This window comes from Acromyrmex echinatior, chromosome 2, assembly GCF_024713525.1.
Source record: "Acromyrmex echinatior isolate Ae372 chromosome 2, ASM2471352v2, whole genome shotgun sequence".
Taxonomy (NCBI): Eukaryota; Metazoa; Arthropoda; class Insecta; order Hymenoptera; family Formicidae; genus Acromyrmex; species Acromyrmex echinatior.
The window spans coordinates 14,106,234-14,131,804 of NC_141853.1; the positions used below are offsets into that span (position 1 = coordinate 14,106,234).

The 25,571-nt window shown below is 31.1% G+C and overlaps 1 protein-coding gene, 2 long non-coding RNA genes and 1 other non-coding gene across 4 annotated transcripts; 1 reads left to right on the forward strand and 3 right to left on the reverse strand.

The window, feature by feature from the left end:
* Positions 1–1,282: 1,282 nt before the first annotated feature.
* On the reverse strand, positions 1,283–23,960 carry LOC105146742 (uncharacterized). The gene is made up of 9 exons (XM_011057215.2): positions 23,670–23,960; positions 16,139–16,402; positions 5,717–5,944; positions 5,348–5,526; positions 4,711–5,008; positions 4,139–4,585; positions 3,694–3,921; positions 2,719–2,989; positions 1,283–2,498 (listed from the first exon to the last, which is right to left on the reverse strand). Exons 1-9 carry the CDS (start codon positions 23,778–23,780, stop codon positions 2,401–2,403), a joined length of 2,124 nt encoding a protein of 707 aa, XP_011055517.1. The 5' UTR covers positions 23,781–23,960; the 3' UTR covers positions 1,283–2,400.
* TRNAL-AAG (transfer RNA leucine (anticodon AAG)) lies at positions 3,175–3,256 on the reverse strand. The gene has a single exon. It is a non-coding gene; the product is annotated as a tRNA-Leu (tRNA).
* Positions 9,254–16,132, reverse strand: LOC147910527 (uncharacterized). Its single transcript, XR_015548118.1, has 2 exons — positions 9,929–16,132; positions 9,254–9,863 (listed from the first exon to the last, which is right to left on the reverse strand). It is a non-coding gene; the product is annotated as an uncharacterized LOC147910527 (long non-coding RNA).
* Positions 23,961–24,030: 70 nt separating the features above from the next.
* Positions 24,031–25,507, forward strand: LOC147910528 (uncharacterized). Its single transcript, XR_015548117.1, has 2 exons — positions 24,031–24,138; positions 24,534–25,507. It is a non-coding gene; the product is annotated as an uncharacterized LOC147910528 (long non-coding RNA).
* The last annotated feature ends 64 nt before the right edge of the window (positions 25,508–25,571 follow it).

A 25,571-nucleotide genomic window follows, 5' to 3' on the forward strand; every position in this document is an offset into this window, starting at 1 on the left:
GCAATTTGAAAAATATTTTATAATATTACGACTTTCAAAATGTATATTTTTTTACATTGAGCATAATCCCTATAAACGCAAAATATTCTTAGAATGTTATATGAAAATATTATTGAAAAAATTTAAAATAATATTATAATATTTCGAAAATATTCTATAATATTTTTAATATTATGAGAATATAGATGTTATATATCCATTTTACATAATATCCTTGATATTATATGCCTTTAATATCAATGGAATATTATTAAAATACTTATTCATATAATTTTTATATAAATGCAATTTGCATACTTATATAATAATCATACAATTGTAATATTATCAAGAGTGGACATATAACTATTTATTTCAAAAATATTATTTAATAATGTATAATTTTAGTAAAATATTATTTAAATATTACATTTAATATTCTAAGAATATGCTTAAAATAATACTTAATATTAAATAATATTATGTGCTTATAGGGATTGCGTAGAAAAAGAATAATGATGATATATGATTACATTGAATTGTACGTATACATTCACATTTATGTTCCCGAGTAAGGACAAGAAATATCACAATTTCCCCATTCTGCGTAATGCTTGTAAAACACAAAGTTTCAAGTTTGAAATTGATGGAACGCTTCATTGATGCCAAAAAAATCGAGAATGTTGTTAACTTCTTTTTTAATAGTTGAAGTGTTATATTTAAGTTATATAACATTACACTATATTAGCAAAAATTGAAATAACCCATAACCGCAAGGCAGAAAAAACATACTCAACATCGAACAAAAAAGTAAAAAAGTAGTAAAAAGAAAGGATAATAATTTGAGAATATAATGCAAAATTTTTTAAAAGTCTGTTTTCTTTCTTATAACAATTTGTTTTTATTGATTATTTTAAATCTCATCATGTGATATAGTATATATTCGTAATACAATTAATCACAATTAAATTTTTTTATTATTACGTTTCTGTTTTATTGTGCATGTTTGTTATTATATATGTATGTATATGTAAAAGCAGACACTATTTTGTTATTTGCTATCCCTTGTATACATTATATATATTTTTAATTATTATTTTCATAATTAATTATAAGTAATGACGGAGATTAAAGAAAACAGAAAAACTAATAGAAATTAATTTTTTAATTTACTTGAAATAAACTTCTTTTACCTTTCTCTTATATTTTTTAAATATGTATGTGTGTTTATTTATTTATTATATGTATATTATCACGTACATATTCAGATTTATTGCAAGACGTTATATTATCAATTCATAAGTCTAATTAATTATATCACTTTATTATTTGTTATGAGAAAGAAAAAAATACGTAATACATAAAGAATATAAATCAATAAAATACATAAAACTTAAATTACCTTTCGATAGGCATAAACAATGTATAGGAATATATTTGTAAATAATTAGTTAAACTAAAGTGTTGTTTAAAAAAATATTTTTGAGAGGTTTAAATTATTTTTTACACTGTATAAAAGACTCATCTTTTCTCTATCACTTTGAAGGACGAGGCGGGGATATAATAAGGAAATAAACAAAAATACAAAGTTAATAACGGAATGTAAAAGACGATATTGTACAGAAATTTTAATTATTAATTATTTTGACCACATGCGTGTTTGTGTATAGTATTGTCAGAAGCATGTTTTCACAGGAATTTGTCTAGGAAAATCACAGATTTCTAAACTATCTTCGCATTCTTTCTCTTTATGAAAAGAATATAACGATATAGTCAATTAAATCAATTTAGAAAATATCACTCCTATCAACAATTCCTAGATTATTGATACCTCAACGAATATAACTGTTACATTTATAAAATGGTCTTAATCTCGTACTGTTGGTCAATAGGGAAAGAAAAATATTCTGAAATCAATTACATGTCGTTAAATTGGGATATTATTCCTCGATAAGCATACTTATTTTTAATCATCAACTGTATGCTCTGATTAACTTATCTACCGCGCGGGATAAAAATACTATCCACTTCGTACAATACCTTATCGTAAATGCAATTTGTAATATAATTCAAAATTTTTCGTTTTTTATCAAGCGTTTCTCCCAAGCGAAATCTGGGATAATCTGAAGGAAAAGTTACTCAGATATTATGGTTTGTTATAATGGTAATAATAAAAAACTTTGAAATTAGGAAAATTTAATACAATCTCTCAACAATTCGATGTGCTTGCAGCGGCGGTTGCAACACTGATGATAGAATATTCAACTATTTTCCTTGCGTTTTTTGCTTTATTCACCGAGATCGTTAAAAACATTTGACCGAAGTTTGTGCGGACGGCAAATCTTTTTTAGATTTTGTAATTTTATTTTGGACAGAATCTTTTGAGAATTCGTTCCGTCTAATGGATGGATAGTAAATTCTTTAGCACGCGCAATCACAGGCGCAACGACGCACGCGCTTTTCGCGACGATGCAGGAAAACTTCATCTGGTACGGAGCGTACGGAACGTGGTTGCACGTCTGTAAATAGACAGATAAATATTAATAATATACTTGAATTCTCTAATATTAAACTATTATATATTTAAGTTCAATCTTTTTTTATCTATCTTAATTATTTCATTTATAACAAACAATTTTAGTATTAAAAGTAAATTAAGAGTAAAAATATAATCTAATAAAAAAAAGGAATTTTAAGAATGTAGAAATTCGAATTTAGAGCAAATAAACTTTTATTTACAATGTGGGCGGGATTCCTCCTCTTGCATAGATTGCTGTTGCTGTTGCTGTTGCTGTTGTTGTTGCTGTTGCTGTTGCTGCTCCTGCTCTTGTTGCTGTTGAATACTTATCATATGTACCGTCTGATGCTGCTCTTGTTCTCGATGTTCGGGTTGTTGTTGCTCAGTGGACTGGCCATCAGTCACTTCAGCATGTGCTTCTACTGGTACCTCCAAAGACTTGACCGGTCGCAACGCAAATCTTGGAATCGGGAAAGCACGACCTTCTACAACCTAAAATTTCAGAAATCCATTAATTAATTGAATTATTTCATTAAAATAGGTCATATAAAGTTATATCTGTTTCAAAAAACAAAAACAAAAGATAAAATTTGTCAAAATGATTATTCAAATCTCCTCCGGAGAGTCTCAAGTCTATATAACTTTATCTTCAGAAAATAAATCTCTGAGCAAAAGATTGGCAGCGGTGGGATTCGAACCCACGTCTCCGAAGAGACTGGTGCCTTAAACCAGCGCCTTAGACCGCTCGGCCACGCTACCAGTTACCTTCTTTTTCAGAAATGTTCAACCATCGAATCTAATTTATGTTTATCTCTACATATTTAATCTATAATAATAGTAATTTAATTCTGAATTTTATTTAATACCTATCATTAATAAAAATCTATTTCTAGATATATCTTTTGTATTATATGATTTTGAGACATACTTGTATTTTTTGTATTATATAATTTTGAGACACGTTTTTTATATTATATGATTTTCTGAACATTCATATTGTTATACATATAAATAAATAATATACATTATTTTTAATCCTGACGTAATAAACTATAATTTATTATTTTAAAAAAATATAGTAAAAGCATTCTTTAAATAGATTTTATATTAATTTTAAATTCATGATTAAATAATCTTATATTAATTATTATATGTTGATATATGTATGAATATATATGCTCTTTTTATGATTTTACCTGATGAATTATGTTGCGGATTTCCATAGGAATAGGGAAGTTTCTTTCCACTTCATCGCTATCATCCTCCGGACCTGGGAAAGGTTTCGCTTCCTGTTGCTCTTCACTACTATCCGGGCGTTGACGACCTTCAATGTTTCCATGCTCAATCAAATTTCTCACTTCCACCGGAAGTGGGAATGGTCCTAATGGTATTGGCCGTGCACCTTCCGGAAACGGTTTGAGTTCCTGTTTGCATTATAACACATATTTACGTGATACGTTAATGGTGTTTTATGCCATAGAGTTTTTTGGATAAAGATCTTGGTATTATCTTTGTAATAAAACTATAATCTACATTTTAAGTAAAAAAAAAATGTATTATGTATTGCATCTGTTTGTAAAAAAATATTATTTCTTCCAAATATGCTTTACAATTTATCTACAAGACGAATAAACAAGTTACCTCACGACGTGCTGCCTCTGGTACTTGAACCGGGATCGCCCTAGCTTCGCCAGTAATATGCTGGATGATATTCTTAATCTCTAACGGTACTTGCTGAATTATTCTTCTAATTTCTATAGGTATACCCTGGAAGGGAGAGCGTGGCTTTTCAGGCGTAACCTGAGATGGGGCAGGTGGTCTCTGTTCGGTCTGTGCGATCATCATAGGTGGTATCATATGTTGTATTCTTGGGTCTTGTTCTTGCGCCTCGGCTTGAGGAGGAGGCGGTGGCATCATGGCTGGACCTTGCTCCTGGTTATAAGTATTGGGAACTTGCTCTGCCTGCTGCTGATACACCATCGAAATCTGTTGCGGTTCCTGACGAGGCTCCTGAGCCATCGGTCGCATTCCTCTCATCGGATCCATTGGGAAATGACGCAGTTCGATAGGGATCTGACGCATCTCGATCTAAACATAAATATTAAATAATATTGGCACTGATGTGCTAAATAAATTATTAATAAATAAGTTTTTTTCACGATGATATAATACATACATAATTCGTTTACGTTTACATGATAAACAAAACTTACTTGTGGTCCCATCGGATTGTTTTGAGGTCCCATCATGGGCGTTTGCGGACCCATTCGAGGTGGTCTCATTTCCATAGTCAACTGAGGAAGGTTACGAAGCTCAGGAGGAAGTACACCCGGCGGGATGTGATTCAATCCTCGTGGGTCGCTAAGCGGCAATTGTTGCATATCGGGAACTTGATACTGGGTGTGTATTTGGTATTGATGATAGCCCGGGTTAGGTTCCTGGGACTGGAGAGGAATTTGCACAGTGCCTAGGGGCACGATGATCGGGGTAAGCATTTCTTGATCTTGCTGCCTGCAATAAAAGCCATGCAATCATTACTTGTTATATTCTATTGTTTTATCTATATGATAATTTACAATTTAAGAATATTTAATTTTACATCCATGGAGTCCAAATAAGATCTTGTTGTGACATTATTTATTCATTTCTTTAATATTTATTGTAATTGGAAATCTTTTGTTATCTTTTGTATATCTCATTCGCATTACAATAAGTAATATTTTTTAAAATCATATTATATTACATTAGCTAAATAATTTAAATATTTTGTAATTTTAATATATTGGTTACACTCACTAAATTATCAACTATTTTTTGCAACTTATACGTGTCTCTTTTGATATTACTTACTCTTGGTTTGGATTGCCTGATTCGCAAAGAATGGCAACTCGTTCGCCACTCAGTCTTTGGAAACGCTGCGGATCGGTACTGTTATCTAAACCGTTGTCACTGGTTCCGTCCATCACCTCGTCAGCTCGTCGTCTTTCAACTACGCAAGAAACTCTGCTACGAGCTTGCTGAATTAGCGTCTAGAAAATAATCAAAATTTAAGATATGATTTACAGGTCAATATTCTTACAAAATTAAGAATTATTAAAAGGCTCGATTGTACACATATAAGACTATATGTACAATATATAATTTTATATAGCAATTATCATTAAAATACTTATAGAAGAAAATAAAATTTGTAGAATTATAAGAAAATAATATATTTACGCCTGCAATGTCATCAAGATCCAACTGAAGAGGAAGCTTGATGTGCACAGGAGGGAATTCATCATCATCATAATCATCGTCATCATCATCACGATCACCGTTCTCGCTGTCAGATTTCGAGTTGTTCTCTCCTTCTCCTTGCGCTTTCATATCCTTAGTATCCGGCTCAACTTCTTTTTTTGTTGGCGCAGCGAGACTTTGTAGAGAATCCTTCGATTCGATAGGTTCCTACAAATAAAATAACTTTTTTTATTTTAAGATTTGCATTAATAATATTTTTAAGAAAGAGATAACTTTTTCGTGTATTTTAATGCTATTATTGCACATCTTCAAAATTAAAGAACAAATATATTATGTTACGTTTAATTAAATTAAGAAATTATTTAAATATTTTACATTTATATTGATATATATATATATATATATATATATATATATATAGTCTATAGATATTATATATCAATAATTAAATCTTATTAGAAAATAGGAAGGAGAATATCGTGGATTTATATTATATAAAAGTCGTAGATATTGTAGAAAGTTTGCATCTGTATTGATCATTTATTTTTAGAATTTTAATATCAGTAATTCCCTTATTCATATTAAAAATTACATAATTATTTATATCACAGAAATAAGTTATATATAAAGTTTTCATCTTTTATCTACAAAAGAGAGAGAGAGAAAGAGAGAGATTTTAAAAATTCCAGTGGAAAAATATAAGTATTCCTTTAAGGCTTTGAAAGCTGGACAAATACCGCCGAGGCAATCATCATTCGTTGATGCAACTTGTCTTCCTGCTCGCGACATCGTGGGGTCACTAGTGAAAGTGAACTCGCATTTATATTATCGCACTGTAACTTCGCCAACGATGGAAATCATATGTGAACAGGAAAATATATCCAAAGAAATGAAATAGCAAAATTAACCTCGTTCTATATGATCTTACAATACGTGGTAAATTAAAAATTATATTAAAATGAATTTTTTTAAATCAAACTTTAAATATTAAATACGATAAAAAAAACTGTCTCTTTCTGCTTCTTTTAAAGAGCTGCAGTATTAACTTTTTCTTCATAAAAATTTAATAGAAGCCATTTTTAAGTTTTGCAACTTTTTAATTTTTATGATCAAGTATCTTCGCAATGTAGACATGAATTAAATTTTAACAAATTTTATAATTGTAACTTAAACATTGTCAATTATAACAATTATAAGTTAATACCATGTCATGTAATGACGGTTAAGTTTATATCATAAGTGGTAAGGTATTGATTTATTTTGGCATAATTTAATACGGAAACGTAGAAAGCAAAGAAAAAACGAAGCTCTATTTCATAAGCATGTATTCTTCTGTTTGACCGCGTTTCTTGATCTCACGCAATTCCTATTTGTTTGTGTAAGAGACTTTCCGATTCAAAGCGCACTATTCGTTCTGTTCGCTGTATCCGGTAAGTCTTTACAAGCATTAAATTATGGATTACTGCAAACTCCGCGTAAACGTGTTGAAATATTTCCCTCGACGAATCAACAGTTAAATACCTTTCCTGCATCTTCTTAATGTGTAAGCCGATTGGCAATGGATGATTACAATTTTGTGCAAGAATTTTGTTGCAATAGCTGCTCAATTGTGGATCATAATGGTAAGTTCACAGCATTCCACGCGTAATAATAACGACTATTAATTTCTGGAATTAATATCTGTCTAATGCAATGAATGCTGTTATTGTAACTGATTTGTTTGATTCTCTAATAATCTTTTTATTATAATATCTTGTTTAAAAAAAGCAAGAACTGTAAACAATTAAGCATCGGTTTTATATAATGTCAAAGCTTGTTATGAGATACATTTGAATATTTAGCGGTCAGATAGCCATATAAAAAATATTAAAACCAAAAGTATTCTTTCAAAGATATATATATATATATATGCACACACATTGTTTTGGACATTAGATATAAAATAATAAAAATTTTGGAATATATGTACATTCTATATCAATACTGGCGTCGTGAAAGTTCACATCAGTGTTTTAAACAGTTAACTTACAATTCGGATAAGTCGAGTCTCGTGGCGCAAAGAAACGTGAACATGGCACTTTCCACTTGGGGAAATTGCCCAGGATGTAGAAAGGATTTCGCGATAGTTCGGACGAGCGGCAGACAATCTGCACGATCGAACTAAAACGAGAGTCGAGATGAAACTTGTTACACAGGAACGAATATAACTTGCGTCAGAAATAATGTGTGCATATTTTGCGAAATAAATGGCGCATATAATCATGGAAAATACAAGGAAGATTGATATAATACATTGTTTATCATGGCTTTATTAAAAAATATTTCGTCGTTTTGAAGTAGTAACTTTCCGAATCAAATAAAATACTCTCCAAACACACACAAGTAGAAAGCGAAAAATTTTTTATGTAGATATCTTATATAGAAATATTTAAAAAATAGTCTAGGAAATAAAATTAAGAGATTAATTAATTTTTTATTTGTAATTAATTAATTTTTCAAATATGAAATTAATTATTTATTGTCATTAATTTACTCTCTTAGTCTATCATTAACACTTTTTATTTCGGTAATTATAAATTCAATACACTTTAGTCATAATAAAGAAAAACCTGAGATTTTCATCGTTGTCTAGAGGTTATTCAAAAGATTTCACATAAAAAATGAATACGATACATATCTGTATTGCTCTCTGCATTTCTCGCTTTAAGCGAATATTTGCAATACTAATTGAATGGTCAATTAAATCATAGTTTCATGTATCTATCAACTGAATTTCTATATATAATTTCTTTAAATATACGTACACGCAAGATATAACATGATAAACTGTATGTTACACGATGCATATCACTTTTCTCTGTCTTACTGTATTATTGTAGAGCAATTATTGTATGTCGCGAAATTCTCGATGTGCAACTATCGTGACATGAAGTTCTACAGTAAAAAGGGAAACGAGAATTATGTTTCCACCTAGTCGAAAGTCACGAAGCGTGCGACATGGAAGAAATCGTCATTGCAATTTACCGCAATGATGACTTCGCCGTATGTCGAATGGCTTTCTTTAGAAAATGTAGTAAACCTCTTCAACCTATCAATTAACGAAGCATTACAATCAATTATGGCTATCTATCGTTTTTTAAGACATGTACACGGTGCTGGACATGATAATATGGTTATAGAACGATGCAATGCGATTTGTCGCAATTTCAACTCCTTTTGATCGCAATAATACGAAGTTGAATACTATTAGGTGTTGGAATTAATTCGTAGCGGTTTTTAATGAAAGAATGTTATTTATTTCACATGAGCATTAAAAAATACATTAATGAAAGTACTTCCCATCACTTGTAAAACGCTACGAATTAATTCCAACACCTAATATTATATATTCATAATCGATCGATATGAGATATGAATCGTTTCAATCATAATTGAGTGATTGATTTTTCATATATTTTTATAATTTTATATGTATTATTTACTAAATAAAACTTAATTAAAAAATTAATTAAAAAATTATTTTTCTCTATTCATTAAAATTTTTATTAATAAAAAAATTCATAAACTTTCACAATTAAAATAATCATAAAATAATCAGTTTCCTTAATTCATCACATAATTATAGTAATAGTCACGTACATCAAAATTATAAATTATATGATAAATATATGTATAATATGATATTGATGTCTTATGAAGAAAAGCATTTAGGAATATTTCAATTCGTACATACAACAGGCTGAAATTGAATGTTAAATTAAATGTTAATGTATTGAATATTCAAGGATAGATGATGAATCCGAGGCATCAGAGCGACGTTTCTGAACGCAATCACAGTATTATACAGTCTTGCGTGCGAGCTAAATATATTCAATCCATGCTATTTTTCTCTTCGCGAGTTAATAATCATATGTATCATTCCATCTAACGCAGAACGCAGATTCAATCGACAGAAAAGATTCTCGCCTGGATACATTCATTAACATCACTGATCGATCGTTCTCACGTATAAAAAAGGAAGAGTCGGCTGCAGTAGCGTTACGTATAGACGAATGAGTCAGAATTCTATTTTTCACCGATGACGTTGGTCGTTCGTGTGAACGTAGTACCTTAAGTCGACTTGAAACTGTCAAATGAAAGAGTATAATACAATACAGTTGCCGAGAGAAAATCTTTTTAGAGAACATTCACCTCTTGCGGTTAGCGCGCGACGGACAACCCACTTTCGTCGTGGTACATTTTCCAAGTATCTGGTTGCTTCAAAGATGAAAAAAACTACTACCTCCTTTAGGAGTATCTTGCCTCTATGTAATTATTAAACAAGCTATTAACTCGAGTTGTGTAATTTTTGTATTTAATTTTGATTCCTACATTTTTATTTTAATTAATAAAATTGAAAAAATTTAATTTTTAACTTTACCTAGGCATTATATTATATACATATAATAGAAATTAAATTATCTAAACATCATGTTTTAATAATTATATTTGATACTGATAAACAAATTGTCAATTAATTTGCATTCAATAATGTAAATAAAAAAATTCCATCTTAGAAATTAAATTTAAAAAGTTATAGTGTATAATCTAGTTAAATAAAAGTACATTTAATATAATGTACATTTTAAATAAAAGGTTGTTTAATATTTCATGTTACAAGGAAATGAACAATTCAACACCATTTATTAGATGACTTCCGTTTGACGTAAATTAACTGAAAATGCTTACGAAATCGAGCCATAATTTGCGAGGAAGTACACGCGAGTGTTAATTTCGACGTGCAACTGATTACAAATTAGGAGTATCGTGCGCAAAGATGAGCCTTGAAACAATTCATGTTCTAAAATATCAAAGCAAACCATTCATTTTAATAATAAAACGTCGGGGAAGCTGTATTTTTTGTTGTTGTTGTTGTCATTATAAAGTTACATTACAGGTGATTGCAGCTACGATTAAAAATGTAAGAGAGAGAAAACGATTCTTTACAGGTTCCAATGGGTAATTACGCTTGATAACAAATAGTTTTCTTGAAAACATTTTTTTATAAAAATAATAATTGACTTCCTGAAACATTAATTAATTTTGTTTTAACAGTTAATTATTAATTTTGCAATTTTATTTGCATTTCGTTTAATCTCATAAGAATTATTTTTATCTTCAACATCAAAAGATTTCATGATTCTCTAGGCCACATCTATAAACCACGATGCTTTTATGGTCGATCTCACCGGACTTCATTGACCTCACGATGACTGATTTTCACCTTTGCACGTCCGTTATATGAGCCAGGCAGTTTTAGTTTAACTTTACATTCTCGCAGCATATAACTCTACCGATCTTACTTTCTATCGGTTGCCATAAGCGGACCGGAAACGACTGCTACATTCGCGCGCGATCAAACTCGACGATGTTCATCGACTCGGGCCGCTGCGATCGCTAATAATCGATCTACAAGATTTCACTGTTCGGAGAAAAAGTGTATTCTATTTTTCGTTCCATACAATTACTTGTCGTAAATGATTTCGTAATCGTGTTACTAACAACAAAAGTGTCAAAACTATCTAACGTACAAAATTGCAAAAATAATAGGTAATAGGTATAACGAGACTGATAATATAATTGACATAATAATTATTAACATGATATAACTATAGACGTATCTCGATCCATCGCTATAATATAATATGGCGATTAATATAATATATATTATATTAGTTAATATAAAATTATCTTTCAATGGTTTAATTCATTAATAAAGTTCTCTATTATTGAAAATTATAATTTCGTAGATTATGAGGATGGCATTAGAGAAAAAAATAATTAATAGAAATACTACAAGGCTCGCGGAAACAATCTAATTTGAGAGAGCTAGTTTCTCATGAGGGAAATTGATTACTGGGAGAAGAGAAAACTCGTTGCGCGATTGAGCGCGTCGCTTCCGCGATGCTTCACGATTGTTTGACGAGTATACTCGAGACCTCGTCTAACGGAAATCAAATGATGGGCGCATTTACAAGAAGTGCAAATAAAATTAATGCGAATACAATTTTTGCGTTCATCAATAGTTCAGAAATAAAAAAGATGTACTTTGTAACAGCAAAGCTGTTAATCAGACATTTATAACGAGACAAATAAACAGAATACTTATGAAGTAAAAATTCAGTAAAATGTTTACGTTACATAAAAATTTATATAACGAAAGAAATAAGATTAGGAAATATTTAATGAGGAAATTATCAGCTGAGAGTAAAGCCTAATTAATTGTATTTAAGTAACAATTTATTTTTATAATCCTTTCATATATAAATAAAACGGGGATTATTTATTCGTTGTATTATCGTATTTTTGTTAAGAAATAAAATTTTTTTTCGAGGATATTAACCTCGAAACTTACACACACACATTATCACCGATCGAGATTGTAAATACATTACTGACTATGACTAGTCGCGATCGTTATAAATTTGTAAACATAACGTTAGCTCGCTCGTCGATCTGCATGCACCGCAATTACATACAAGGAACGCAACTCGAATTACGTAATTCCCCCGTTTGCGGTTCTCCTTGAACGCGCGGCTCCTGGTACCGCTTCGCGCCGAGCGTTTCTTTGCGTTTCGTTTTCTGCGTTTAATATATACTCACGGACGATCGGAGCGTGCTTCTTCGAAAGTTCGTTCTTTACTGCGGACTGCGGGCCCACTTTAACGCCGGAATTAATCGCCGTTGTCTACACACCGACACGTTGCTGCTTCTTTCCGCTTGCGATGAGAGATCGCATCGTGGCGCGGGGGATTTATGATGCGTGGAAAAAAAAATCGCGCTTTTTACGCGTCACGCGTTTCTTGTCAGCCGCCAATCAGTTGGGAAGCACTAGGGAAAGATAATCTCACTAGGATTTATGGGCTGATTGTACGTGCTCGTCAGCGAAAGTGTACTCTAGGATGATTATGATTTAGGGAGAAAATGTAGCCATACATCAAGATAAAATCGAAAGATTCGAAGCAAGAGTTGTTCAAATCTCAAGTATCTACTTTTAAATTTTTTCATCTTTTTTATTTATTTATTAATATCTAGAAATTCGACACGAAACATCATTTTTTAAATATATTACTTTCTTAATAGTCTTTAAGTTGATATGATTTTATTATGCAGTAGAGCTGTTCTCTCGGTAAATAAACAAAATAAATTTTATTAATGCATACACACTTTTATAAAGAATTTTATATATATAGGTACAATTTTTTTGAAAGATGCGTAATGGTTATTGAATGTATTCTATCTTTGCTTCAATATGTTCCCGATTCGTCGATACTGTTATTGTCACGTACGATTGTAACACGCTTTGTTTGAATATGGCCTTGGAGAATTAAACCTTGGAACTCGCCTGATATTCCTCCTGCCATTTTGATTCAAGTAGAAACGAATAAAATAAAACATAAATTATAGAGTTTTATTAGAGATTTCACTTTTCCCTCTTTTGCTATGTAATAATAAAAACTAACGGCGGTTTAAAATTTGAATTAAATTTTGACAAACATCCAGTTTGCATAAATAAAAAATATATGTTGTGACAATCTTTATAATTTCGTTATCGTAGACGTCGTAGCATAGAATTGAATATAGTGAATATATCTTTGGCTGAGGCATTGAAATCTCTCCGAAAACTCCGATAATATCTTACGATGATATCGCGTCATTTATCTCTGCTTCAAACATTCTTCTCTGTTTTTGCTAAAATGAGAATAAATTAAATATTTAAACGCGTTGAGAATGTAAACAAGTTAACTGTATAACTCTTGTGAAACTTTAGATTTTTAATCAAAAGAAAAAATGTCTCCGATTTCCTGATTTGAGTGCCCAAACACTATATTCGCTTTACGTAAGGCACTCGTTCCCAATTTCTCCGAGACGAGCGAGCTAACGCGGTATCGTCGTTATTTGCAATATAATAAAATTGCAAATACAATAATAATGCAACGAACGATTGGCGTTTCCCATTGAAACTTTGCCATTTGGCCCATAATAAGCGTCCAACTGTACACAATGTTGCCCAAACATTCGAGAAGTATTTCGCGACGTGATACTTTCTTAGAAAAGTCGTGCGCGGTTGTAGGAATATTTTTATTCCATCTAGCAATTTGTCGACAATTGTAATTCGCTGTCAATTCAAGCGCGCGCTTGCAAGACGCTCGCGCGCCTTTCTGTTTTGCTCTTTCTCTTTTTCTTAACGAAGAACAAGGTTGTAAATAACTATACGCTTTCTAAATTTGCGATATTTTATGCCAGTTCATTCATTAGCATTCGAGCATTCGTGATTTTCACTGGGTGACGGTAAGACAGTTTTGTTAGACGTGTTAGACGTGTCCATTAACAAACGTATAAAATTTGGTAATTATTTGTTTCTTGTTGCTACGTACAGTTTTTATATAAAAAAAAGAAGAGAAACAATCAGAGAAACAGAAGGCATAATGTTACAGACAAGAAGCAATTGCTTGGTATAATAATAATTTTCTCAAGAAATTATTGTATATTTCATGCTAATGACTGAAAGAAACAGGAAAATCCAATGTTTTGCTAGAAAATTAGCTTCCTATGTTCAATAGTATCGTACTTGGAGATTCCGCAAGTATATCACGACAATTCTTCTACTTGCTGATATATTGACAATGAAAAATATTAAAATAAATGTGTTCATTCTAAACGTGATATTGATAAAAAAATTATGCAATTTGCCTGATAATTTACATCTCATGTAATTTTCATTTACAAATCATTTTTATGATACTTTTGTAATTATTTCCTCAAAAAGATTTTACATCGTAGTTATATTTGCATGTATTTCGTTATTTTTTATCATGTTGCAGGCTAATAATTTCTAGCGATTTCTGGATTAAAATAATATTTTCTCAAAGACGGGCATTATATTTCTTCGTTAAAACAGATAAAATTTCTTAACAAATTTTTGCTGCCATACTTGATTAGAGTTCCAATTATATATCTAACAGAGTGGCAAATTGTATTTTATTTTTAACAGTTAAAAGAATCAATGACAAATCATAATGATACTATGATCATTATAATGATAATATTAAGGCAAGTATCACAAAAATCCATGACAGACTATATGATAAATCAGACACAATTCTTTTTTCGTGAAAAACGATTCCACTGTTTTGCTTCTTACTATAATAGTCCGATTTATATCATGGCAATCATTCTTTAAATTTTAGTAGAATTATCTTAGATATGTAACCGATCGATGAATTTTACCTTAACTGCCAGAACAGTCTGACATTTTATAAATTAAAAATATATTTTTACACAAAATAACGGCTTGCTATAATTTTAAGTAATCTGCTTTAAATTACACATGTAGAATCTATGACGAAATAACTAAAAAGATATTCGAAAGGCAGATTCCTGTCTATATTATGATTTATTTGTACATATCGTATACCGTATTAGTATTCTTTAGCTGCTTGCCGAAGCAAATTTGCGTTTTTACTGAGCACGAAGACGAATGCTAATTATATTAGCAGCATCGCACTAACATTTCCCTTTTTTCACTTTCAATCGTAAAGAGCTAAATTGCAGGTCTGTTCGAGGCAATTTGTCGATCTGCACAATTCTGTCGATTGATTCCTTTTGCGATTCGTCGAACGCTGCCACGACGTGAAAATTTAGAAATCTCCGTGGAAATCACCAGCGTGAATATAACAAGCTGAAAGCTGCGGCGGCGGCTCCGCTGTTTTTTACGCCGCAAACGATGGAATTTAATTCGCTTAACAATTAAATGAGAAATCTAACGCGGTCGATACAGACACAGTCACTTTCCCTGCTACGAAAAATTAGCAGGACCGTCAACGCGATTTCTCCATAACGACTACAGTAAGGACAGTCGTTATCCGATAATCGTGCGTTTATATACGGCTGCGTTTTTCAAAGGCAGCGGATAATGAACTGAAAATATTATAGCAAATCTTACTTTTTTATTACTATTATTCTACTCGTTTGGTGGACTTACCTTGAACTCCTCGCAATAGCAATGCTGCGATCATCAATTAAATTAACAACATTAACAAGATACGTATTGATCTTTATTACTTGTAAGAATCAAACATTTCGAAAAAGGCCATATTCCTGTATACACTGCCAATACTGAAAATCTATAGTTCATGTTACGTATATTATAGATTTTCAATACTGGCAATGTATATTGGAACAGTTAATTGTAAGAAGTAAACGTTCGATATAAGATAGTATATTTTATTGCAAGATACAAATTATACGTAAACGTATATTCCAGCATTTTATTGCTCGTTTTATTTTCTTGCGAATGATGTAGATACATATTATGATAGTTTTCGCATCTTATTCTATCATATTTTTTTATAGTCTTACCTGCACTAGAGCTTCTGGCTGCAAATGCTTGAGAAATTCACCTTGCTGCTGATACGATGCAGGCTGATACGAATAGGCCTGTTGCTGTTGAAGTTTCAACTCAGCCTGCATTGCTGCGATCGATTCTGGCGTGCAAGAAGCTCTAGCCTGGACCCAGGATGCCGCCAGGATAAAGCTACCAAGCACGACAGACATCGTGATCAGAGTAATAGCAGCAATCCTTGCGATCTGCACAGCCGTGCTTTTCATTGGTCTCATGTATGCCTGTAAAAAAGATATCAATCGTTATAATATTTGAACGAAGAAGGAAGAAGAGTTACAAATCTTTTTTGATTTTCTTATCGTTAGAGCATCAACAACGAATTGGATTTTGTAGGAGTCTTCTCTCTTTTAATATTAAACAGTTTTTTATTAAAAAAAACAACAATGGCGAAGAGAATGTACGTCAAAGGAGAGCGTGAAACGACAAAAGACCTCGACTCGGTTGGTTAACCAGCGTGAAGTCCCATTGTGTGTGTTCAGAAGAGTAGTATATATACCGGCACCTCTGTGACAGGTGTGATATAGATACACACATACACACATATGTGCATGTGCACGTTTCTGTGTTTTACATGAACGTTAATGCGAGTAAATTATCCATAGCTTTGCTATGGATTCCCGCGCTAGTTACACCAATAAAAGGGGAGAAGGAAGATGATTATGTAAAATCTCGTATGTATGTTAATGTATCTTGTTGATTCACCGGAATTTTTGTTGAATCTCATGGAAACGCAAAGTCAGGTTTTCCTTGGCAAGTGAATGAGTTCTTCAAGAGTGTTTCTCTCTTATTTTATATCAATCATATATATATATATATTCATTCTCCTTGACTCACATATTTTTCATTGAGAATATATTAGTCGGTGATATAATCTAGAAAATCGCTTTAATTTATCTTTATCAGTCGTACAAAAACATGTATAAAAACAAGTCAGATCAAACATTTTTCTGCAGTATTTAAAGTATGTATGTAATGTGTGTCTGTGTCTGTGTGTATCTAGCCATCAAATGACGTCCGTGTATTGCAGTCAAATAAATTAACGACAGCTGAAAATAAACTATCGCGGCGTCATTTAACTCCTTCAAGAGCCGGGAATAAGTGTGATAAAATACATTTGACGCGTGCTAACTGTACCTTGACATTATTATAGTATAACTCGGATCCGTTTTCGACGCCCGACGCTTTTGTAGATCATAAACACTTGCCGCTATTTTACTCGGACTCGTAGATCATGTTTGACTGCCACGTTATGTAATTATGCTACATCGCGTATTCGAAACTTCAAATTGGATATTGCGCTGCAAGTTTATTTCAGGATTAAAGACATATTTTTAGCTCTATGAGGTTTTTGTTCGAGATTATATTCTACGTCAAATATTTTCACGTTGAGAAAAATAAAATTATGTCACGCTTTGATTTTTTGGGCTGTGATTTTCTCTATAAGAAGATGAGACTTGCATCACGGACTGTACTTGTACATACAATTCGTAATGACCTCGATGTGGATGGACGACTCGGGTGAGAGGCTTCCAAGAGATAGTAGGCCATCCGAGGCTGGCTTTATTGCCGCGCGCGATCCTCCTAACAAAAGTAAACAGGTACTGTTGCCAGGCGCTTGAGACGAAAAAAAATTATTATTTGTCCTTTGAAACAAATTTCTTGGTCTGTCCATTACTTGTTAGTCATAGACCTGATCTATGGAGAACGTTCCAAAATAGTTTGATCGTCGGGAATTGATTTAAGAAGAATCATTAACTACAAGTGAAGCAATCTAAGTTAAGAATTTTGTTAAGTAATTTAATCGTGGATAGTGATTTAAATAAATTGAATTTACAGCGTTATGACAATGACACGGCATACAATTTATGTATTTTATATTTATTTATTTATTATTTTTATTTATTTTTAACGAAAAAGAGAAAATAGAAAAGTAGTCATGGCACTTTGGAAAATTGTGAAACATGTTTGAAGGTGACAGTTATTTCTAAACCACGATGTATGATTTGAAACATCGATATCGCGCTTTTTGCACTTTCTCTCTAATATGTATTAGTGCAGGTATTGCACGCTTGAAATTAACAAATGAAAGCAACCTTTCCAGCCATTATTAACCTGTATTAACCTCCTTAAACTGAATGCTTGTAGACGTTTCTTTTACATTCCATGAACGTGAAGATAATACAAAAAAAAAAACAAAAAACTTTATTCCATTTTGATATCTATAAGATATTTCTATCATATTATCAATAAATTTCTAATACATATTTAAATATCATACATTTTAATTTTCAATTTTTCTGCAAAACTTTTCTTCTTTTTTAAATTTGTTTTTTATTCGTTATTAAAATCTATTAATCTTTTAAAGAAAAATATTAACTTTATTATTTAAAAAAAAAATTGTTTACAAATTTGTAAATTAACAAGAAATTCTTATTCACATATCGCTTTTTATTACAAAATTTTATACGCGTTATCAATAAATAAACAAAGTCTCACTGGAAGGAATAATTAAGAATTACGAAAAAATATCCAATTTGACTGTCATATTTGTTTTCACAAGCGGCAGAGAATTTATTTTACGTAACTGTGAGTAATCATATTTATTCATTATACATACACGAGCAAAAAATAAGTATCAATAATATATGCAATAAAAACAAAAACGAAAATTTTCAGGAACAAGCGTATTTAATCAGAATATACACTACATTAAAAATTTTTTATGTAATTTATACAAGATTATTTACAAAGACTAATATATAACGGTATAAAATAATGTGACAGTGTTTTGAAACATAAGTTTTAAGTGCGTAATGAAAAAACGAATTTTATGCGAATGATTCGTCACTTAGTACGCAATATTATTCAATAAAAAATGTATTCTTTCTCTCTCTTTCTCTTTACTTCACATGCCGGCGATACGCGCGATGGAGCAATCATTGTTGCTGACGACATAGGCGGAAATGGCCTTCTGTTTCATAAAGGAGAAGTTTGAACCCATAAAAAATGAGGTAACACAATTTCCTTGTGTATTACATTATTACATATTATATTAATTAACATTACACATGTAACTATATCAGTGTTGTTATACTGGCATTGATATTCCACATCCAATGCGCGCGCGTTGAAATCTCCAGAAAGCTCATCGCGTAACGCATAAGTTAAGTCTCACAAATGGTTGATTACTCAATAACAACACGAAGCGTGAGATGTTTTAAACGATTTTAACTATTTTGAAATATACAGCCAAAAAATACTTATTTAAAAAGATATTTATACATAAAAACGTTATAAGAAATTAATTTCCTTCTTAAAACAAATTTATGATGTCTCATATTATATTTATTTAAAGAATTTTGCATATGATATTTAAGTTTTTGTATGTACGTTAATTTAGTGATGTGATGAATCGCACATTTATGTGCGTGTAGGCTGTGTATATATGTGTAAAAGAATGGATTGGTCAATTTAACGTTGTAAATTGACAACGTTCAGGGTTCTCACGAATTTATAAATACCGCGCAAAAAGCATTCATCATCGAATTTCGGAAACTTTATTTTGTTACTTAATTTTTTTGCAAAGTTTGCTTATTCTCTTTTTATGTATATTGGATATCTTGTAAATGATCGGTTTTACTTCAACATGAATATGACTCTTTCGAACGAACAGAATGCTTCTCTCTGTTCAGTTAAGTATAATAGACATTAAGTATAATTGACAAAGAGCAAATTCATATTCTTGATTTCTTCATATGCCTTATTCTCATAATTTTATAATACTACTTTTTCAAATAAAAAGTCCTATTTTTTTTTAATAGAAAATTTATTATAATAATAATTTTTATCAATATGCGCATTCGTAATAATATAATGACAGGAAATCAAATATTATCAGAAAGGACGTGTGCCGCATTTACAGATTTTTTTAACGCTTTTTTTTAAACTCTCTCGCTAACCAATTAACCGTCCATCTTTAGTAATGACATGATCACGACTTCCACGACGGAAATGTACGCGTCTCGGAGGATACTTTTCACGATAAATATGCATTAAGAGTTACACACTTTTGCTCCTTGTAATTACGGTAATTAAATCTTTGCTATTTTTCTTGTTTAACGAACGTGCCACGAGCTTCGTGTTCTTTATTATATGGTGCGTTCCTCAATATTCTTAAAGAAGAATAAATTTCTCGATAAGTGTAAACAAGTATACGTAATAATAATATACGTTTCACAGAAATAAAAAATAATAGAGAACAATACATAAAATTCTTGTTTGTATAATTGAAAAAAAATATTTTACTTAAATATATTTACACACACACACACACGCACCACATTTATTTAAAAAACTGCTAATGTATATTCCATATCTCAAATTGTTCTTTTTAATTCATTTTATTAATTATTATTTGTAATTTGTTTTATAAAAAATGATCAACATAGATCGTTAAAAAAAAACTTTACAAGAAAAGTATTGTCTATTAATAGTATATGTTTTCCGCAGTAATAATAATAACGATAAGGTTACAAGGCATTTGTTATGTTTTACGCTGCATTAAGTTGCTTCTTTTATTCTGAGACTTACATGAATCATTAGCACATTTTCTAGGAAAATTGCTTTACTACCTGAGCATTCTTTCTTTTATCCCGACTTTTGTCCTTCAAAAATCTTTTTATACGTCTTTTTATGCAATATTGTCGATTAAATCTTGCATATCGTCTACAAACACCGAACAAGCCAGATAAATAATTTTGTGTGAACATATTTTTGACAATTTTGCGACACTGACCCTATTTGCGAATAATCAAATTTTTTTCGTGTCGATTTAAAGCGTCTGTGTCTCAAAAGCCTCCGCGAATGCGTTACGCAATGTCAACGATATCAATCAGCGAAACGCTATATTTGCATTCCAATTGCTTGTATTCAAGCCATTGACTCGTGAAATAGTAGCCGAATTATACATGTCACGTAATATTACAATATGTTACAGCGTTATTTCGATCTTAATGGCGCTAAATATTGTCTACTCGTATATTTCTAGAAAAATAATACTATATATGTATAATTGTGATAATATAGCGAATATTTTACAATATTATCTATCAATATCGCTTCTTGTGGCATAACATTCGTGCTTATCGTTCTGTAAATATCATAAATTTGCATAAGAATGTACAACTGTAAAAAATAAACGTATGAACTTTCAAAACATTTTTATCTCATAACCTATTTTTTTTTTGCTAGACTAAAACTTTTCAAATTTACTGAAACTGTTCCTTTGCGTATTAAAAAATTAATTATACTCGCGAGAATGAAACCAATTAATTGTCATTATCATCGACAACGATAGGGACGTAATTATGCAAACGCGAATAAAATTGTAGATCATCCGGCAAACAAAGAATATCATGAGAAATCTGCGAACAATTTCTTTGTTGCAACTTTCTCATTATAGTAGTTAATGCTCAATTACGACTGAATGCCATTTTTCAAATTGTGATTACTTCTACACTCCACTCGCTATTATGTGCTATTTCTCTATTCAGAAATAATCGCACGTGTATACGAAATTATCCGATGTTTTAATCATTGTAATTGCTTGATGAATGGCTTCATAAAGTCATATAGATTATCATATTTTATTTTTTCATACATAAAGGAGTCATTTTTTGTAATTAAAAATTATTAATTATATTATAAAATTACAGTTAAACAATTATTTAGTGAAAGGAGGAAAGAAATATTAAAAGTCATATTATAATTGTATTTAAATAAGCTAAAAATGATTAATTACAAATAAAAAAAAAATCTTTTAGTTATATTTATAAAAACTTACTAAAATTGAGTATTTTATAAATAACAAAAATGATTTTAAAGATCTTTTTTATATTTATATATATTTTTATTTATATTTATATATATTTTTTGTTTTGTTTTAAATACGGCTGTAATATTTTATACAAGCAGTAAAATTTGCATTAGAATAAAAACATAATAATTATCTTTGTTTCAACATATAGTACATATACAGAATGTATAATTAACGATAAAACTCTCTCGCATAGCGACAGAATGAACTAAACTAAGTCGAACAGTCCTTTATCACTTTGCAATTTTCGCAATAGTTAATAAGATATTAATTATTAAAAATTGTTGAATACTGGTTTACAATAATTTTTTACTGAAATACTATTAACTTTACAGAAAAATAGCAAGAGACAAAAATTGTTTATTTTCTTCTCATAAAGTTCTGAGAATTTTTTTTTAGAATTTTTTAATATCGTATTTTTTTATGTTGGTAAAAATAAGAAAATGCAGTATTAAAAAGTTGATAAAAAATTCTGAAAAAATTCTTAGAGCTCATAAGAAGAAAATAAACAATTTTTGTTTCTTGCTGTTTTTGTAAAGTTAATAATATTTGAAAAAATTATTAAGAACCAATTCAGCAATTTTTAGTAATTAATATTTGTTAACTATTGTGAAAATTGCAAAATGATAGAGAACTTTTCGAATCAGTTTAGTCCGCTATACGAGAATTTTATCGTTAATTATCAGATGTCCTATATATATAGCATTGTCTGCGAGTTTTCATATAGATTATTCAGATTTTATTTTTCAACATATATCTATTAGGTGTTGGAATTAATTCGTAGCGTTTTTTAATGAAAGAATGTTATTTATTTCATATGAGCATTAAAAAATACATTAATGAAAGTACTTCCCATCACTTAAAACGCTACGAATTAATTCCAACACCTAATAATAAAACATAGAACAGTATATAAGACATAGATTCTTTAAAGTTTTTAAATTAATTAATTTCAAACTTTACTTAAGAACTTGTGCAAACACACATGGAAGAAACTTTCCAACAAATCATGTTGTTCGATGAAACTTATGTTAAATGTAATAAAATTGTTTTTTTTTCGTTATATTTAAATATGTTGGCAAATGTTTACTCTTTAATGTATAATAATGCGTGTTAATTTATAGTTAAGCAAATACAGAAAAAGCTTTTATGTATCATATGTGCAATATTATCATGAGAAATATAGTATTTTGGGATCACTGATTTTAATTTCAAATAAATTTTTTAGTAAAGAAAATATTAAATTAAATCAATACAATGTTTGAGTTAAAAGGTAGTTGAAATAAAAACTTTTCGACTATAAATATGTATCGACTATAAATATGTAAATGACAAAATATGTAGACAAAATATGTGACAAAAATTTTATTATTCTTATAACAAGTTATTCAATGGATTTTATTTTGACAGATGCGTAATTCGAAAATTAATTGCAGGCATCGAAAATCGACGTCGAAAATCAAAAGTTTTTTTTATAACAAATGAGAATTCTCCCCAACTTCTTCTGTAAGAAAAACTTAGTTTCAATTTAATCGAAGAGCGAACGGATGACAGACGATTTATTAAGTTTGGGACGTCTTTGGATAGCTTCTAATCCATACGTTGAAGCTTACCGGTGGTGGTTCGGTGGTAGAATAGACCTCACTAGGCGCATAGTGACTCTGCGGCATCTTCTCCGAGACGACGGCAACAGTTGCCAGGGAATCCGGCTGATCTTTCTCCATTGTCTTCCCGATTCGGCTTAATCCGCGTAGCACAAAATACACGGTCAAACGACCCGGGACGTCAGTATCTTCCTTTTCCTAATCCGGCCGACGGATGGACGATTATTTAAAAACTCCCTTTCTCTCTTTTCCTTACTTGCTCCGGTACCACACGGTCTCAGTGGCTCGACTGGTCGACGAGCAGTGAGCGTCGAGGAAGCACCGGCACCGCTAGCTTAGAGATGTCCCCACTTAAACCGGCGTGCACTACCTTCAGCAAATGTTACCTTCTGGTACCAAGGCGTACCCTCCGCACCGTCGACGGCGGTGTTCTCGTTGCTCGAACTTTCTAAACACCGTGTGTGCGCGAGAAACACGCGTGAGTGAACGTGAGCGGTTCGCCGCTATAATGTACGAACGAATGCATGTCCATCGCTTTGCTTCCCACATGTTTACCGCACTATGCTCGAGCACAGCAATTTTCACGACATTTTTTCGTCGCGTTCTTCTTCGATTTGAGGGAAAAATCGCGGAACGACTAATGATAAAACGGAACGGAGAAACAGTTTCATACTAGCATGCGCAGCTTATTTTTTATTTAAATTTTGCATTTTTTTTTTTTTTTCGAATATATTTAACGTCAATATCTGATTTCAACGCTATATAAATTTTTAAGCTCAATTGAGTACGAGCGTTTGATTGCAACGATCCTTCGCACGCAAAAAAATCTTGCGGTGAGCTTTTTTCATGATGAGCTTTGCTCAACAATTGCAGAGTGTAGAAGCGACGTTATCGGTCCCTCGGCAATTCGTGGTGTGCAAGAAGAGGTTCATATTACAACGATAGTACATGGCGGACTGTGCGTCTACGTGGCGGGAGAGACGACACCGAGAAAGCACCGAAACTCCTTCGTTCACAACGATAACAATGCTTAATTGTCGTGAGAGCATCGTTAGTAGTATTAGTACGAAATAATAAACATTCATATCCCTTATAAAAAGATGTATATACTATAGACATTATAGAGTATTCGTAATAATTGCTGCATGTAGAGCTGCCTAAAATTCGCGTTCGTGATAGATTTGTCAATTAAACTGCAGTAGATATTTTTAAAGAAGTAGATACATAAATATTTAATTAATAGCAAAACATTATGAAGTTGTAAATATTTTCAAACACGTTGCAATAAATCTACAATATCATTTAGGGATGACGTTTAGATGTTCCAATATGTCTTTTGATTGCAGGAACGGATCGATTTTCATAGATAAATTTTCCTCGATTTACCTCGCAAGCAAGTGTTACTGAACAAAAGGTGTGCTTTTGTAAGTAGATTGGTAAATATATGTATGTACACGAGTAGTGTGACGAACGGATCGCGGAGAAAGTAGGAAATGTACCTACTCCTCTGTACAGTAAACGTGAGGCCGCGTAGCAAATCGTCGCCTGCTTGCATATGGTACTTGCGAGAAATAACGAGGAAAAGAATGTGCCACGTTTCTGCTAATTACAGATATAAGAGATCTCTAAATAGTGTAATTGTTAAAGGTCGAAGGAGATCCGCAGATCAAGAATGAATTTAACTGAAATCAACTCTAATCTTACGATGATCTTTCTCTGCCAAATCTTTTTCGATCCAATTTCAACAACGCGTGTTCGTAATTTCAGGAACGCTTTGAAACCCACGCTCTACTCGGTTAATTATCCATTAGAGAGAATGTATAATTAAAGATATAAAAAAAAAAAAAGACGGATTTAATTATAAACTCACCGCACGTTCTCGCAATTCTACACACGCAATGTATCACAATA